This window comes from Mauremys mutica, chromosome 13 (assembly GCF_020497125.1).
Source record: "Mauremys mutica isolate MM-2020 ecotype Southern chromosome 13, ASM2049712v1, whole genome shotgun sequence".
Taxonomy (NCBI): domain Eukaryota; kingdom Metazoa; phylum Chordata; order Testudines; family Geoemydidae; genus Mauremys; species Mauremys mutica.
In genome coordinates this window covers 32450974-32469120 of record NC_059084.1, presented here as the reverse complement: position 1 = coordinate 32469120, position 18147 = coordinate 32450974, and the positions used below count along the sequence as shown (strand labels likewise).

The 18147-nt window shown below is 47.1% G+C and overlaps 1 protein-coding gene across 4 annotated transcripts in view; it reads right to left on the bottom strand.

Moving 5' to 3' along the window:
* Nucleotides 1–18147, bottom strand: part of MMP24 (matrix metallopeptidase 24) — a 165541-nt gene that overhangs the window by 47810 nt on the left and 99584 nt on the right. For all 4 annotated transcript variants that reach the window (XM_044985521.1, XM_044985523.1, XM_044985520.1 and 1 more), the window contains exon 5: nucleotides 5544–5705. In XM_044985521.1, the coding sequence (XP_044841456.1) occupies nucleotides 5544–5705 (162 nt within the window). The remainder of the gene's footprint in view (nucleotides 1–5543; nucleotides 5706–18147) is intronic.

The window sequence follows — 18147 nt, the reverse complement described above, 5'->3', positions numbered from 1 at the left end:
CTCCTTTCCCCACTGAAAATACAGAATCATTTCCTATTAAAAAAAGTTTACTCACCTTCTCGTAACTGTTGTTGCTGTTCATGTCCATTTCAATTAGGTGTGTGCGCACCGTGTGCATAGCAGCCGGAAGATTATTCCACTAGCAGTATTGGTAGGGTCGGCCTGGGCACCCCTTGGGGTCGCGCCTTAATGGCGCTTGATATAGAGCCCTGCCAACCCACCACCCCCTCAGTTCCTTCTTGCCGGCTACTTCGACAGAGGGGCAGGAGGGTGGGTATTGGAATGGACGTGAGCAACACACCTCGAAGAACAACAGTTACAAGAAGGTGAATAACCATTTTTTCTTCTTTGAGTGATTGCTCATGTCAGTTCCAATTAGGTGATTCCCAAGCCTATATTTTGGAGAGGGTCAGAGCTTAAATGTTCGCTGACTGAAGTACAGCTCTACCAAAGGCTGGATCGTCTCTGGCCTGCTGGATAATGGCATAATGCAATGTGAATGTGTGAATGGAGGACCACGTCGCCACTCTGCATATTTCCATTTGTGCCAGGAATGCCGCTGACAAATCTTGTGCTCTGGTGGGGTGCGCTGTGAGCGGAGGGGCAGGCACCTTCACCAGGTGGTAGCATTCCCAGATGCAGGATGTGATCCATGATGAAATCCTTTGGGAGGAGATTGGGAGTCCTTTCATTCCATCTGCTATCACGATGAATGGCTGAATGGACTTCCGGAATGGTTTGGTTTGATCGATGTAAAGGCTAACACCCAACGAACGTCCAGCGACTGAAGCCTTTGTTCCCTGCTGCTTAGTGTGCGGCTTAGGATAGAAAACTGGGAGAAAGATGTCCTGGTTCCTTAGGGAGGAATGCTGGTTGCGGCCTGAGCTGAACCTTGTCCTTGTAGAATACAGTGTAGGGAGGCTCTGATGTTAGGACCTTGAGCTCAGACACCCTCCTGGCTGAGGTTATAGCTACCACAAAAACCACCTTGTATGAGAGGTAGAGCAGAAAGCAAGTCACCAGTGGTTCAAAGGGCAGCCTCATCAGTCTGGAAAGGACCAAATTCTGGTTCCAAGCAGGGATCAGCTGTTGGACATATGGATATAGCCCTCTGAGATCTTTCAGGAAATGGCTGACCATAGGGTTAGCAAAGACCGACCATCCCCCTGCACCTGCATGGAAGACAGAGATGTCAGCCAAGTAAACCTTTATTGATGACATGGACAGCCCCTGCTGCTTAAGATTGAGAAGGTCATCCAGTATAAGGGGTATGGACACAAACGTCGGAGATGGATGGTGTTGCGCTGACCAGACCGAAAACCTCTCATTTGGCCAGGTAGGTAGCCCCAGTGGAGGGTTTCCTAAGGACTTGTTTTACTAGGTCCGAACAGAGCTCCATCGGGTTCAACCATGGAGCTTCCATGCCGTGAGGTGCAATGACTCAAGGTTCGGGTGCTGGAGATAGAAGTGATCCTGAGTTAACAAATCCAGGAAGAGTGGCAAGGTGACCGGGGCTTCCACGGACATTTCAAGGAGAGATGTGTACCAGTGCTGGCAGGACCAGACCGGGAGCTACTAATATCACTGAAACGTCTTCCCTCTGTACTTTGAGAAGCACCTTGCGAACGAGAGGGATGGGAGGGAACGCGTATAGGAGGTGGTCCCCCCACGGGAGATGGAACGCAACCGAGATGGAGCCTGGACTGTGATTCAGAAAGGAGCAAACTGCTGGCAATTCCTTTTGTGTCGCATGGTGAACAGGTCTATCTGGGGAAAACCCCACCATTGGAAGATGGAATTTGCAATGTCCGGGCACAGGGACCACTCATGGCTGTGGAACAACCTGCTAAGATAGTCTGCCAACTCATTCTGTACTCCAGGGCTGTATAATGCTTGCAGGGGTATGTCATGAGTTAGACAAAAGTCCCACAGCATGCAGGCTTCCTGGCACAGGGGAGAGGAGCATGCACCTCCCTGTTTGTTGATATAAAACATCGCCATGGTATTGTCTGTCATAACTGATACACATCTCCCTGCCAAGTGGGCTCGGAAAGTCTGGCATGCTAGGTGCACCGCTCTCAGCTCTCTGAGATTGATGTGGAGACTGAGCTCCACCTAAGGCCAGAGGCCTTGTGTCCTGAGGTCTCCCAGATGTATGCCCCAACCCAAGGCTGACGTGACTGTCATCATCTAGAGGGATGGCTGAGGACTGATGATGGGGACCCCATCACACACCACCTGTGTGTCAAGCCACCACAGGAGGGAGTCGAGGACTGGGCAAGGCAGAGTCATGACCTTGTCCAAACTGTCCCGAACCAGCCAATACACCAAGGCTAGCCATGATTGGAATGGCTGGAGTCCGAGCCTGGCGTGTTGCACCACATGGGTACAAGCAGCCATGTGCCCCAGGAGTTTCAGGCAATTCCTTGCTGTGGTAGTGGGGAACTGCCTGAGACTTCGAATGATATCACCCAGGGTCTGGAACCTCGATTCTGGGAGGTATGCCCTGGGCTGTGCAGAGTCCAGTACCACACCTATAAACTCTGTCCACTGAACTGGGGACAGCGTAGATTTCCCCATGTTCAGGAGAAGGCCCAGTTTGTTAAACATTGTTTTTATGAAGTTGACTTGTGCCTCCACTTCAGCCCTGGAGCGGCCCTTGATCAGCCAGTCGTTGAGATATGGAAACACCTGTACCTATTGCCTGCGCAGGAACGTGGCCACCACTGCCTTGCACTTGGTAAACACTCAACAGGCCGAACGGGAGGACTGTGAACTGGTAGTGGTTGTTGCTCACCACAAACCTGATATATTTTCTGGGGCACGGAGTTATTGCTCTGTGAAAGTAGGCGTCCTTCAAGTCGAGGCAGTTTACCAGTCCCCTGGATCCAAGGAAGGGATGATGGAGGCTAAAAAGACCATGAGGAACTTCAGTTTCTTCATGAACGTGTTGAGATTTCACAGGTCTAGGATGGGCCTGAGACTGCCTTGGCTTTCGGTATTAGGAAATACTGGGAATAGAAGCCCTTGCCCTTGAGCTCCTGAGGAACCTCTTCCACTGCCCCCAGCAATAGGAGCGAATGCACCTCCTGTATGAGGAGTTGCTCATGAAAAGGGTCCCTGAAGAGGGACGGGGAAGGAGGGTGGAAGTGCAGGAGGGCAGAAAATAGGAGCGAATATCCCCTCTCTACCATGTGGAGCACCCAATGGTCCGATGTGATACGGGCCCATGCAGCGTCCTCTACCACCTCCTCTGCCTGGATCTCCAGGTTCTGGGCCACCCACCACAGCAGCTGCTGTAAAACCTTGCTGTCCTCCAAGGCCAGGGCTGTTGATGTCCCCACCTTATCTGGGGAAGACAAGGACAAAAGCCCTGGTAATGGCCTTGCTCGCTCCCCTCGGTGCCGAGGGGGTCATTTGGCACCTGGTGTTGCTGTGTCACTGCCGAGGTCGCCACCGCTGCGCTGTCGACAGTGCCGGTGTCCATGCTGGTGCTGGAGCTCCAGGCAAAGGCAGGGGTGTTGGTGCTGCTGATGGTGCCGGTGCCAACACTGCCCCTGGAGGGACAAAAGATGCCGACGCCACTGACACTAATCTGGATCTTGATCCCTGGCTCTGTCCCTGGCCCTGATGGTAAGCCCAGGGCATCCAAAAGGGCCTCTGCGCCAGAGGTTGCCATTGGGCAGGCCATGGTGCCGGACAGGGCTGGCAATCACGCCGGGACCTGGACCTTCTGCTCCTGGTCCTATTGGAGCAGTAGGATTCTGCTTCCGAGGTCTCAGAGAAGGAGGACCACGGAGGAGTGGTGTTCCACGGTGATGGCGAGTGGTGCTGGGGGACCGGTGCGGCTCCCCCATGTAGGTGGCCCATGCTGGGGAGAGGCATGCTGCAGATGCAGATCAGCGTGCCATCATCGCTGGCTTACGTCTTTATGGAATCGGGGGTTGGGCAGTCACTGGCAACTTGTCCCTTCTCTGTAGGGAGGATGGCACCATGAGGTGTATAAGGTCCCGAGCCCCCTCAAACGCCTCCAGCATAGAAGGGAGCTAAAGTTCTCTGCCATGCCAGTCTGGAGAGCGGTGAGGGTCCAGACTCGACTGGACCCCTAGCCGGGCAGGAGTCGACGAGACCCTGGGAGGCAGTGGGGCTGAGGTAACGTGGCCCGGTTTGGGTCTCCCTGCCACAGGCTCCTTGGGCTTGGATGGGGGAGAGCAGCCCCGCTCTGGCCTCCTCTTCTTCTGGGGCACCGGGGACTGAGACTGGTACCTCACAGAAGGCTGCCTATGGGCGGAGCCATGGCGGTGCCAAGTCTCCTTGGAGTCCTTCCTCCACACCGGCTCATGCAGCGTTGGTGCCGATGCACTCCGCACCGCTGAGGAGGTGTTTGGCATGGGCTCTGCCAACCGCGGAGTGGATTGAGGCCGGAGTGCAGCCTCTGTGAGGAGGATCTTGAGCCTTTGCTCTCGGTCTTTTAAGGTCCTAGGGAGAAACCTTCAGAGATCCTGCACTTCTCCTTTTGGTAGCTCTCCCTGGGACACTTCAAACAAGAAGTGTGCGGGTCGATCCTGGGCATAGATATGCCACAGTCCTGAGTTCATACCCCAGGGACCGAGGCATCCCCTGGTGCTGGGGGAGTGTTGGTGGGGGGCACGGGAGAAACCCTCCCCAAAGGAAACTTGTGAACTAACTACTAACTACTAAACTACTACTAAGTAGAACTATATACACCCAAAAGTGGACACTGCCAAAAAAGCGCTTGCCAAGGCAAGAGCTACAGGACGTTCCAGCCAGCTGTCACCAGCGGTAAGAAGGAACTGAGGGGGTGGCGGGTTGGCAGGGCCCTATACCGAGCACCATGAAGGCACAACCCTAGGGGGGAAAAATCTTCTGGCTGCTGTGCACGCAGTGCACACACCTAATTGGAATTGACATGAGCAATCATTTGAAGAAGAACTTTAGTTCTTTAAAATGTTAAAGAAATGAGCCCAAATTCCACAAGCAGATCCAGAAACCACAAATTCTTGCCAGTTAACCCTTTCCCTACTCCCACCAGCACCCCTCATATAGCTTTTTGTCCTTGTGTCTAATCTTATGGCCAGGTTCTCTGGCCTGCTCCACCCTTTTGAACCACCTGAGTGACAAGAAGGGAGCAACCCAAGTATGGGGGGTGTTCCCAGCAGGCATACAGCTGGTGTAGTTGGCTCCTACATTTCACTCCCACAGCCCTTGGTATAAGGGGAATATAGGAATATAAGGAGTGGCCAGATCATAATGCTTTGGCTATCCCAGCCGGTGGGCAGCACCTTAGTGACAACTGTCAGCTGGTGACTATTAGAGCAGTCCCCTGGGGCTGGAGCCAGGATGAGAACTAGGGAGCTGTAACCAGCTTCCTGATGGCCCCTCACCCTTCCTGCCACAGGAGAGAATCTGGCTCATAGTCTGCAAACTCTGTGGGGGAGGAATGGTACCTTTGTGTGTCTGTAAGATACCCAGCAGCACACTTGGGCCCCAGTATAAATAAACATACGGATAATGTTGCTCACCGTAGATTTTCTGAATTCCTTGGAGATCATCCTGTGGGAGTTTAAAGTTGTGTGTTTCCATGTACTGGTAGAAAGGAGCCATGATAGCACTGGGGTCATTGGAGTGTTCTAGGCCCAGGGCGTGACCCAGCTCATGGACGGCAACCAGAAAGAGATCATTCCCTACAGAGAAAACACATGTGCCAATTAACTTCCTAGCTGATAGGTTAATAACTCTGTAACCCATAGCTGAAACCCTAGACATTCTCAATACAAGAATCAACCTTGGATATTGTGCAGCCGGTAGCAACATCACCAGTTATTGAAAAGGGATTCTACTGCATAGCACGTACAATGTGTGGCAATATAAAATCAATTTACAATTACAGCATGGCAATTCCAGGGATCTGTACACCAGTGGTTCCTAAAATTTATTGGTTCACATACCACCATATTAAAAAAATTCATTTGAAGTACCACATGTACATTTCTCCTTTCTGTGCACATTTATTTTAGGCCTTAAGTTTTGATGTACTCATAATAAATTAAGTTTCAGATGTGGCTGGTAAAGGTAAGAAGAGAAGGAATTTTGGCTGGTGAATCTGGGTGGAAGCATTAGAGGTCACGAAGTTAAAAGCATCTCAGGAATTTTTCAACTATATGTTGTTTTATTGGAAAATGCCGATTTGTCAAAACTGAAACTTTTGGAGGGAGATATACCAATTTCGATGACATGTTTGCTGGGACACACTATCCCTTAATCCCATGGACCACTGTTTCTTGGCCTTTCTATATCAAGAGTAGCCTTTGGGAGCTCCCCGTCATCCTCCCTCTTTTACATGGACTTTGGCCAGGTGCTGGGAACTGCACTGAGCCCCGAGCCCCCAGTGGTTCATGACAGCCTGATCAGCCAGACTGGTGACCTTCTGACCCGTGTCTAAAATAGCACGGCAGGGAGCCAACAGTTGCCAGATCAAGTTAGCAAAGAGACTCTTGCCAGTCCCCAGGAGGCTTCGCTGCTAAAGCAGCTACAGCACATCCTGCGTTCATACTCAGAGGAGCTGTTTGATGATGTGCTGAAGGAGTACCCCGCCATGGAACTGGCAGCAGGACAGAAGAGATAGAAGTAGCCCTGGAGCCTGGTAAGTTTCTGGCTCCAAGTTTGTTGTTATTAATGTACGAATTGGGGGGATTTCTGGTTTATGACCCAATGCAATTACAAGCTTAGGTAGCAACATGTATCTGCTTACAGTGGAATGCAAGCCAGAGTTCTGGCATCTCCCCCACGATGTGGAATTCAAAATGGATTTCAGGAAGGGCAAACAACTAGTTATAAAGACATTTTTACTAGATACTCGCACATAGTTACAAAGATATGCTGGGGTGTTAAAAGTAGGAGCCTTTCATTGTCTTCCCTTTTAGTATGCCACACTCTACAAATTGGCCAGGCCACACCATAATGAGCTGCCTGTAAACTGTACTGGGGCCAGAGGGGAATGTAATTCATGGGTAACGAATTAACTGTCTGAAATGGACCAGGAGGTCATGAGCACTCCAGAAATGTGCCAGGAAGGGGGGTGGGAATGCTATTCAGTTCTTTATTACCGAAGTGTGCTTTGGAGGTGTGTGTTTTTGGGGGGGGAGTAATTTTGGTGATGCAGTCCTTATTATGAGCCCCAGCAGTCCTTGTGGTATGTGTCTAGTTCATGTGTGCAGTATCAAGAGTCTGTTTTGTCTGGGGTAATTGCTTGTAGTCCATAGATAGATGTAGTGCAAGCAGGCTATATTGTAGGCCATACTGGGGTAACTGCAAGAATGCAGAAAAGTTTCAGTAGCTTACAGGAAGACAGTAATCCATGTGGAAGCTGGTGCTGCATCCTGTTGATTCCCCCATGAATTTTGATCCAGTCCTGGGTGCTGATAGCTGCAAACTTCTCCCATAGTAGGAACTCAGACGGGTAGTCACATTTCAGGCAGGAAGGGGAGGGCGTACTTTCCGGGCCCTTCTCTGTAGGTCACCACCCCACTTCACTCATAGATGTTTTGCTTGGTCACCATAAACTTGAAAACCTCTTTAGCATACATAGCTGGCTTGCCCCTGGTAGTTTAGAATACAGTATTTCTTTGCCACTCAGGAATCTCCAGAATTATGTCCTTCAAAATGTTGAATGCCTGAAAGGGTTCTGAAACCAAAGCACTAAATCACGGCAAGTGTACCATCCTCTTCTCTCCCCCACACAGCTGAAATGCTCTGCAATTTTTAAAGGTATCTCGTTTCTAAATTTCACCTTACCTTTATGTGTGAAGGCTTCACATTCTGCTGAACTCTCAGTTGTGCCCATGGAGCATCTGGGCACTGAACTGTTGTTCTCAGAATATATTGAAGCAGAATTTTACACTTTTTGGCTTTGAGATTCCAAAGGCCCTTCTGCTGATGTTATACTAAACCTTTTCTGAAATACTTTGACAATAATGTACGGTTTCGTTTCTGGTTTCAGGCCCTTCCACCGCTGCAGGCCAGTCACAGTCCAGCAGTTGTTGCACTATCACAATGGATCTGTCTACACTGCAGTTAGACACCAGCGGCTGGCCCATGCCATCTGACTCAGGCTTGCTGGGCTTGGACTGTGGGGCTGTTTAATTGCAGTGTAAATTTCTGGGCTTGGGCTATGGCCCAGGCTCTAGGACACTGCAAGATGGGAGGGTCCCAGAGCTCAGGCTACAGCCTGAGCCTGAACGTCTATACTGCAGTTAAACAGCCCCGCAGCCCGAGCCCCGTGAGCCTGAGTCAGATAGCATGGGCCAGCTGCTGGTGTCTAACTGCAGTGTAGACATACTCCATGGGGTCAAAGAGGCTGTGTGTCTGTGACAACCTTATGGTGGACAGTCTGGACAGAGCCAATCAGCAGCTTCAATACTGAAGGGAGAAGGATTCACAGCAAGTTGAATGGCAAAGAGAAGCTGCAGGGCACATGGAGTGATTTGTAGCTCAGTTTCTTGAGCAGGAACGTCGCTTGAGGGAATAAGATACAGTGCAGCAGCAAGACATGGTGGAGAGGCTGCTTGTGCTAATTGCTGTGAGAGAGCGGGCTCCTGTTCCACCTGCATGTCCTGTGCCAGCACCACCTCCTGAGTCCCCTTCATTGTACTATATCCTGTAGACCAGGAACCCTGGCAAGTTCTGTGGTTGGATGGCTTAGGCAACCAGGACTTAATCTAGTTGAACTGGGCAAAGGTATCCCATGCAGGCCTCCACTGCCCATGCAGCAGCACCAAATGCATGAAAAAGCACTAGAAGGGAAAGAAGAACGGAGGCAGGGGACACGCAGAAGGAGGGGAGCTTCAATTTTCTTTTTTTGTACTGGTTTCACTGCTTTTCACTTGTGCACTTTATTTTATTACTATTTTGGTCTTTTCGTGGCAGCTGGCCTGCCTGTCAGTTCTCTAATACTGTCCTTTTCTAATACAGTGATGTTAACAAATAAAAGCTTTGAATTCATTAAGAAAGTTTATCACCATCACTGCATCACACCATATAGCATGCGCATTTCAAACAATAAGGATAAAGACATGATAAGGTGCATCTGGGAGTCATATCCAAACATAAAGTCTTGATATATTTTTTCAGATTCATACTTAAAATCCACAGTTCATCTCCTCTGTAAATAAAAAAGCATACCAACGATCATTCCCCCCGGCCCATAGTGGATGAGTCATTCTACAAACAGCTAACACACACGAGCTAGTATTAATGGAGGATTTTAACTTTCCTGATCTCTATTGGAAGACTATTACAAAAAACATAATATGTCCTGCACATTCTTAGCATGTGTAAGTGGACAACTTTCTGATTAAATAACTAGGGCTCATTCATTTTGGATCTGGTTTTGACCAACAGGGATGAATTAGTTGTGACTGTGAAGGTGGTCGGGAATTTGGGAGGCACTGATAATGATCTGATAGAATTCAAGATCCTGTGGAAAGGAGGGCATGAGAACAGCTAAACAAGGACACTGGCCTTCAGAAAGGCAGATTTCAACCAACTCAGAAATAGTAGGCGAGGCCCCATGAAAAGATCAATTAGGAAGAAAAGGCGTCAAAGAGGGCTGGCAGTTTTTAAAAGATGTAATACCGGATGCTGAACATCAAGCTATTCCAAAGCAAAGGAAAGATAAGAAGGGCCACAGGAGGTCAATGTGGCTGCACAAGAAGCTTGGGCCACAGGAGGTCAATGTGGCTGCACAAGAAGCTTTTTAGCTATCTAAAACCCCAAAGGGATACATACAGGAAATAGAAGGAGGGGCATGTCACCAAGGAAGTATACATGGGAATAGCGCAAGTATGTAGGGACAAAATCAGGAAAGCCAAGGCCAAGAATGAGTTAGAGGTAATAAGAAGGGGTTCTTCAAATATAACAGACAAAAAAGAAAGATCAATGACGGTGTGGGTCCGCTGCTCAATGGAGAATGGGAAGTTGGAGCTGCTCAGTGCCTACTTCGTTTCAGTCTTCTCACAACAAATAACATGTGACTGGATGACAAGTGAAGTTAACATAGACAATAAAGGGGAAGGGATGCAGATCGGGCAAAGTAAAGAACATTTCACAGAAATTCTGACCAATTTGAATGAATTCAAATCAGCAGGGCTTGATGCTATTCACCCGAGAGTATTGAAGGAATTAGCTGAAGAAATGTCAGAGCCAATGGCAATAATATTTGCAAAATTATGGATGACAGGAGAGGTCCTGGAAGACTGGAGGAGGGCTAATGTAGTGCCCAACTTTAAAACAAGGGAAAAGGAAGAGTGGGGAACAATAGACCAGTCAGCCTGACGTCAATACCTGGGAAGCTACTAGAGCAAAGTATAAAACATTCACTTTGCAAATACCTGGCAGATGAAGGGGTGATCCCGCTAACGGCCACCATGGATTTAACAAGAACAAACCATGCCAAACCAGCTTGATTTCCTTCTTTGACAGGGTAACTAATTTGGTGGATATGGGGAATGCAGTGGACAAAATATATGTGGCCTTCAGCAAGGCTTTTGACACAGTCCCAAATGACATTCTGATAAGTCAGCTGGAGAAATGTGGGCTTGGTGGAACTACCATTAAGCAGATACATAATTGGTTAAACAACCACAAACAAAGATTAGTGGAATGATGTCAGATGGGTGAGAGGTCTCAAGTGATGTTCCACAGGGAACTGGTCTGGGTCCGGTGTTGTTTAATATCTTTATAATGACCTAGATGCAGGAATAGAGTGCAAACTGATCAAATCTGCAGATAACACAAAGCTGGAGCGGGAGGGGGTTTGCCAACACTTTGGAGGATAAAGCTAAAATTCAGAGGGATTTTTGATAAATTGGAGAACTGGATTATAGGCAACAAAATGAAACTCAGCAAAGACAAATGTAAGGTGCTACACTTAGGGAAGAAAAACCAAATGCACAAATACAGAATGGGGGATAACTGGCTTGACAGTTGTGGTGGATCACAACTTCAGCATGAGTCAGCAATGCATGATGTTGCAAAAAAAGCAAATGCAATTTTAGGTTGCATTAACAGAGGCATAGAATGCAAGTCACAGAAGGTGATAGTACCGCTCTACTTAGCGCTGGTTAGGCCTCAGCTGGAGTACTGTGTCCAATTTTGGTCCAAAGGTCATCCAGTATATAGTCAAATGCTGCACAGAAGTCTAAGTTTATTATATCAATGATATACCCTTTATCAATCAATTTTGTAATCTCATAAAAAAGCTATCAAGTTAGTTTGACAGGGTCTGTTTTCCATAAACTCATGTTGACTGGCATTCACTGTACTACCCTTCTTTAATTCTTTATTAATCGAGTCCCGTATTAAACACTCCATTATCCTGCCAGGGATCAATGTCAGACTGACAGGCTTATAATTAACTGGGTTATTCCATTCATCTTTTAAAAATATTGGCACATTTGCTTTCTTCCAGACTTATGGAACTGGTGTTTCAAGACTTAACAGTCCAGTGAGCTCCTCAGCCAGCTGTTTTAAAATTCTTGGGTGCAAGTTATCAGGAGCTGATGATTTTAAAAGGTCTAACTTTAGTAGCTGCTGCTTAGCATCATCCTGAGTTACTAGTGGAATGGAAAGAGTGTTGTCAGATGATATGTCTACATCATGTTGTTTTCCCAAAAACAGAACGGAAATATTAATTGAACACATCTGTCTTTTCTGTATTATTATTGATAATGCTACCTTTTCCATCTAGTTATGGAGCAATATCATTGTTAGGATTCATTTTGTTCTTAATATACTTTTAAAACCCTCCTTTTATTGTCCTTAACCCTGTTGGCCACAGATTTCTCCTTCTGTCCCTGTGCTTACCTTATCAATTTTCTACAATTCCTAACTTCCAATTTATATTAATTACTATTAATTTCCCCTTTTTTCCATTTGTTGTATATTATTATCTCTGCTTTCACTTCCCCACTAAACCAGGTCAGTTTTTTAACTACTACGGCCTTCTTCCTTGTTTATGGGATTGTGGCTTTTTGGGCATCTAGTAAAGTGTTCTTGAACAATTCCCAATTATCATTCACATTTTTCTGATTAAATTCTTCCTCCCAGCTGATTTGGCCCATAATTGTTTTCAGCTTTGTGAAATTGGCCCTTTTAAAGCACTAATTATATATATCACTGGTGTGGACTTCATTCTCTTTGCACATTATAAATGTAATCAAGTCATGAACATGTACCTGAGTTACCATTAATTTTTAGATCTGTGATCAATTTCTCTTTATCTGTCAAGATGAGGCCTAATATAGTATCTCCCTGTGTTTGGTGCAATACATTAAGTTAGGAAATTGCCATCAATAATATTTAGAATTTCCAAGGATTCTTTAGTACTGGCAGCATGAGACTTCCAGCATATGTCTTTCAAATTGAGTTCCCCTATCAGGGGCGGCTCTAGCCATTTCGCTGCCCCAAGCACGGCGGCACGCCGCAGGGGGCGCTCTGCCGGTCGCCGGTCCCGCAGCTCCGGTGGACCTCCCGCAGACGTGCCTGCGGAGGATCCGCTGGTCCCGCGGCTCCGGTGGACCTCCCGCAGGCATGCTTACAGATGCTCCACCGAAGCCGCGGGACTAGCGGACCCTCCGCAGGCATGCCTGCAGAAGGTCCACCGGAGCCGCCTGCCGCCCTCCAGGTGACCGGCAGAGCGCACCCCGCGGCATGCCGCCCCAAGCACGCGCTTGGCGTGCTGGAGCCTGGAGCCGCCCCTGCCCCCTATGATCATGAATGTTTTTTACCTACATATTATAGATAGATGTTTAAGGAGCTGGTCATCCCATTCCCTAATGTTATTTTGTGGTCTGTATCAGACACCAACTAGTATCCCATCTTGTGCTTCATCTATTAGGACATTAAAAACATACATAAGAACATAAGAACGGCCATACTTAGTCATTCTTGTGACTCTTTGAACCGTCTCCAACTTTTCAACATCCTTTTAGAAGTGTGTATACAAAACCTGAACACAGTATCCAGTAATGGTCATTACACTAATGGCCTCTGTCTTGAAAATCTTATTAAGTTAAACCTTATTGAATTAAGTGTCAGTTTTTTAGGAGTTCATTGTATTAAAAATGCAAATGTGTATGTACTAAGAGAACATAAAAACCTCCATACTGGGTCAGACCAAAGGTCCATTTAGCCCAGTATCCTGTCTTCTGACAGTGGCCAATGCCAGGTGCCCCAGAGGGAATGAACAGAATAGGTAATCATCAAGTGACAAACAGAGGGCTGTTTGTGCTTGGCTAAAAGGGATCATCCCTGAGAATAACCACGCAGAGGGGGTAGGGATGAAGAGATCATCCCAAATAGCCACACAGAGGGATGGAGGGGAAGGTGTGCGCTGCACATCCACCCAAAAACCGCAGACCCCCTTTTAAATGACAAACCTAACCGGCATTGCTTGCTATGGGAAAGGAGGGTGCTGCAGTTTGAAAACATTCCCACATGTTGTGAAGGCATTAGAAGCCAACCCTGTGTACCCTTTGGCTTACCATGGCTGCCTAGAAACCGAATTCTGTTGCCCAGCCATGTGTGAGGTGCCACCATACCGGCAGGCGCTCAATATAAAAGCAAAATGCGACCTTGTACCTAAAGCACATGTACTATCTGCTGTGAATTGCTTGATTCACTGTGAAAGAGTCTCCCTTTTGTTCTCAGAAATGTATCGTCTTAAATTTTACTCTCCCTTTTTATCTCCCCTCAGGTGCAAATGTTTCTGTGCTCCCCCTATCATCTCCATCCCTGAGGTTATTGCAGGTTAGAAGGCGAAAAAAACACACTCGTGATGACATGTTTTCTGAGCTCATGCAGTCCTCCTGCACTGATAGGGCACTGCTGAATGCATGGAGGCATTCAGTGGCAGAGTCCAGGAAAGCATTAAGTGAGCACGATGAGCAGAGGCAGGATGCAATGCTGAGGGTAATGGGGGAGCAAACAGACATGCTCAGGCATCTGGTGGAGCTGCAGGAAAGCCAACAAGAGCACAGACTGCCGCTGCATCCACTGTACAACCACCTGTCCTCCTCCCCAAGTTCCATATGGTCCTCACCCAGACACCCAAGAATGTGGGGGGGGGGAAGGCTCCGAGCACCCAGCCACTTCACTCCAGAGGATGGCCCAAGCAACAGAAGGCTGTCAATCAAACAGTTTTGATTTGTAGTGTGGCTACACTAAGCAATGTGGCCTTGTCCTTCCCGCCTCCCCTCCTCCCCCACCCCACCCCACCCAGGCTACCTTATCCGTTATCTCACCTTTTTTTAATTAATAAAGAAAGAATGCATGGTTTCAAAACAATAGTGACTTTATTTCCTTTGCCAGCTGTGATCAAAGGGGGGAGGGTGACTGGCTTACAGTGAATTAAAATCAACAAAGGAGGCGGGTTTGCACCAAGGAGAAACACACACAACTGTCACACCATAGCCTGGCCAGTCTTGAAACTGGTTTTCAAAGCCTCTCTAACGCGCAGCGTGCCTAGCTGAGTTCTTCTAGTTGCCCTGGTGTCTGGCTGTTCAAAACTGGCAGACAGGCGATTTGCCTCAACCTCCCACCCCACCATAAACATCTCCCCCTTATTCTCATAGATATTATGGAGCACATAGCAAGCAGTAATAACAATGGGAATATCTGTTGCGCTGAGGTCTAACCTAGTCAGCAAACAGCACCAGCGAGCTTTTAAACGTCCAAAGGCACATTCTACCACCATTCTGCACTTGCTCAGCCTATAGTTGAACTGCTCCGTACTAGTGTCCAGGCTGCCTGTGTATGGCTTCATGAGCCATGGGAGCAAGAGGTAGGCTGGGTCTCCAAGGATAACTATTGGCATTTCAACATCCCCAACAGTAATTTTCTGGTCTGAGAAGTAAGTCCCTTCTTGCAGCTGCTCAAACAGCCTGGAGTTCCTAAAGATGCGAGTGTCATGCACCTTTCCTGGCCATTCCACATTGATGTTGGTGAACCATCCCTTGTGATCCACCAGTGCTTGCAGCACAATTGAGAAGTACCCCTTGTGGTTTACGTACTGGTTGGCAATGTGGTACGGTGCCAAGATAGGGATAGTCATTCTGTCTATCGCCCCACAACAGTTAGGGAACCCCAATGCAGCAAAGTCATCCACTATGACCTGCACATTTCCCCTTGATAGCAGAACATCAGTGATTACACTGATTACTTGAATCACAACAGCCCCCACAGTAGATTTGCTCACTCCAAATTGATTCCCGACTGACCGGTAGCATCAGGTATTGCAAGATTCCACAGGGCTATCGCCATTCGCTTTTCAACTGTCAGGGCAGCTCTCATCTTGGTATTCCTGTGCTTCAGAGCGAGGGAAAGCAACTCACAGAGTTCCAGGAAAGTGGCCTTATGCATGCGAAAGTTTCACAGCCACTGGGAATTATCCCATACCTGCAACACTATGCGGTCCCACCAGTCTGTGCTTGTTTGCCGGGCCCAGAATCGGCGTTCCTCTGTATTAACCAGCCCCACTGCCACCATGATGTCCCAATTGCCACATCCTGTGCTTTCAGTAAAGTCTGTGTCCATGTCCTCCTCACAATCGTCCTCGTGCTGCCATCTCTTAGCCAGGTTCTGCACATACTGCAGTATAATGCGCAAGATGTTTACAATGCTCACAACAGCAGCAGTGAGCTGAGTGGGCTCCATGCCTGCCATGCTATGGCGTCTGCAAGGGTAACCCAGGAAAAAAGGTGCAAAATGATTGTCTGCAGTTGCTTTCATGGAGGGAGGGAGGGAGGCAGGGGAGACTGACGACATGTACCCAAAACCACCAGTGACAATGTTTTTGCCCCATCAAGCATTGGGAGCTTAACCCAGAATTCCAATGGACAGCGGAGACTGTGGAAACTGTGGGATAGCTTCCCACAGTGCACAGTTCAGTGAGTCAATGCTAGCCATGGTAGTGAGGACGCACTCTGCCGACTTCATGTGCTTAGTGGGGACATACACAAGTGACTGTATAAAATCAATTTCTAAAAATCAACTTCTGTAAAATCAACCTAATTTCATACCCTTAGTTTCTCCTCAATGGCCTTATCGCCCTTGAGCGCTCCTTTAGCATTTCAATCGTCCAGTGTCCCCACTGGTTGTCTAGCAGGCTTCCTGATTCTAATGTACTTAAAAATGTTTTTTGTTGTAAATTTTTGAGTCGTTGGCTAGCTGTTCTTCAAATCTTTTTTTGATCTTCCCAATTATACTTTTACACTTTACTTGACAAAATTCATGCTCCTTTCTATTTTCCTTACTAGGATTTAACTTCCACTTTTTAAAGTATTCCTTTTTGCCTCTCACTGCTTCATTTACTTTGTTGTTTAGCCACAGTGGCATGTTTTTGGTTCTCTTACTATGTTTTTTAATTTGGAGTATACATTTAAGTTGAGTCTCTACTATGGTGTCTTTAAAAAGTTTCAATGCAGCTTGCAGGGATTTCACTTTTGGCACTGTACCTTATAATTTCTGTTTCACTAACTTCCTTGTTTTTCTGTAGTCCCCCTTTCTGAAAGTAAATGCTACTGTGGTAGGCTGCCGGGGTGTTTCCCCACCAGTGGGATGTTAAATTTAAATTTATTACGGTCACTATTACCAAGCGCTCCAGCTATAGTCACCTCTTGGACCAGATCCTGTGCTCCACTTAGGACTAAATCAAGAATTGCCTCTCCTCTTGTGGGTTCCAGGACTAGCTGCTCCAAGAAGCAGTCATTTAAGGTGTCAAGAAACTTTATCTCTGCATCCATAGAATCTCAGGGTTGGAAGGGACCTCAGGAGGTCATCTAGTCCAACCCCCTGCTCAAAGCAGGACCAAACCCAACTAAATCATCCCAGCCAGGGCTTTGTCAAGCCTGACCTTAAAAACCTCCTGAGGTGACACGTACCCCGTCAATATGGGGATAGTTGAAATCCCCCATTATTGTTGAGTTTTTTATTTTTATAGCCTCTCTAATCTCCCTGAGCATTTCACAGTCACTATCACCATCCTGGTCAGACGGTCAGTAGTATCTCCCTACTACTATATTCTTATTATTCGAGCATGGAATTACTATCCATAGAGATTCTACGGTACAGTTTGGTTCATTTACGATTTGTACTTCATTTGACTCTATACTTTCTTCCACATATAGTGCCACTCCCCCACCAGCATGACCTGTTCTGTCCTTCTGATACATTTTGTACCCTGGTATTACTGTGTCCCATTGATTATCCTCATTCCACCAAGTTTCTGTGATGCCTATTATATCAATATCAGCATTTAATACAAGGCACTCTAGTTTATCCATCTTATTATATAGACTTCTAGCATTTGTATATAAGCATTTAAAGAAATTGTCACTTTTTAGCTGTCTGCCATTACATAATGTAATTGAATGGGTCTCTTTTTCATTTGACTGTTTCTCATCAGATCCTAACTGGATTTTATTATCTTCCATCCTCTCCTCCTTACCAAGACATAGAGAATCTCCATGAATAGATCCTTCCCTAAGGGATGTCTCTGTCTGAACCATGTGCTCCTCTACATCTGTTGGCTTTCCCTCACCCCTTACTTTAAAAACTGCTCTATGAACTTTTTAATCTTAAGTTTTGGTTCCATTTTGGTCCCAATCTGGTTCCATTTTGGTTTAGATGGAGCCCATCCTTCCTGTGTAGGCTCCCACTTTTTCAAAAGATCCCCCAGTTCTTAATACATTGAAACCCCTCCTTCCTACACCATCATTTCATCCACGCATTGAGCCCTGCAGTTCTGCCTGTCTAACTGGCCCTGAGCGTGGAACAGGGAGCATTTCAGAGAATGCTACCATTGAGCTCCTGGACTTCAATCTCTTACCTAGCAGCCTAAATTTGGCCTCCAGGACCTCTCTCCTATCCTTCCCTATGACTTGTCAGTGACTTGGAAAGAGGAAATTCTATTTTTGACATACACTGTTGTAGGGATATTAAAGAAGGCACTAACAGTGATTCCCCCAAGTGACAGTGACCCCCCAGTTTCACCAAGTATAAAAATCTTTTAGTTCTTCTGTTAAAACTTGTAAGCTCCTGTCTGCAGAAAACATTGATTGTATCTGTCCT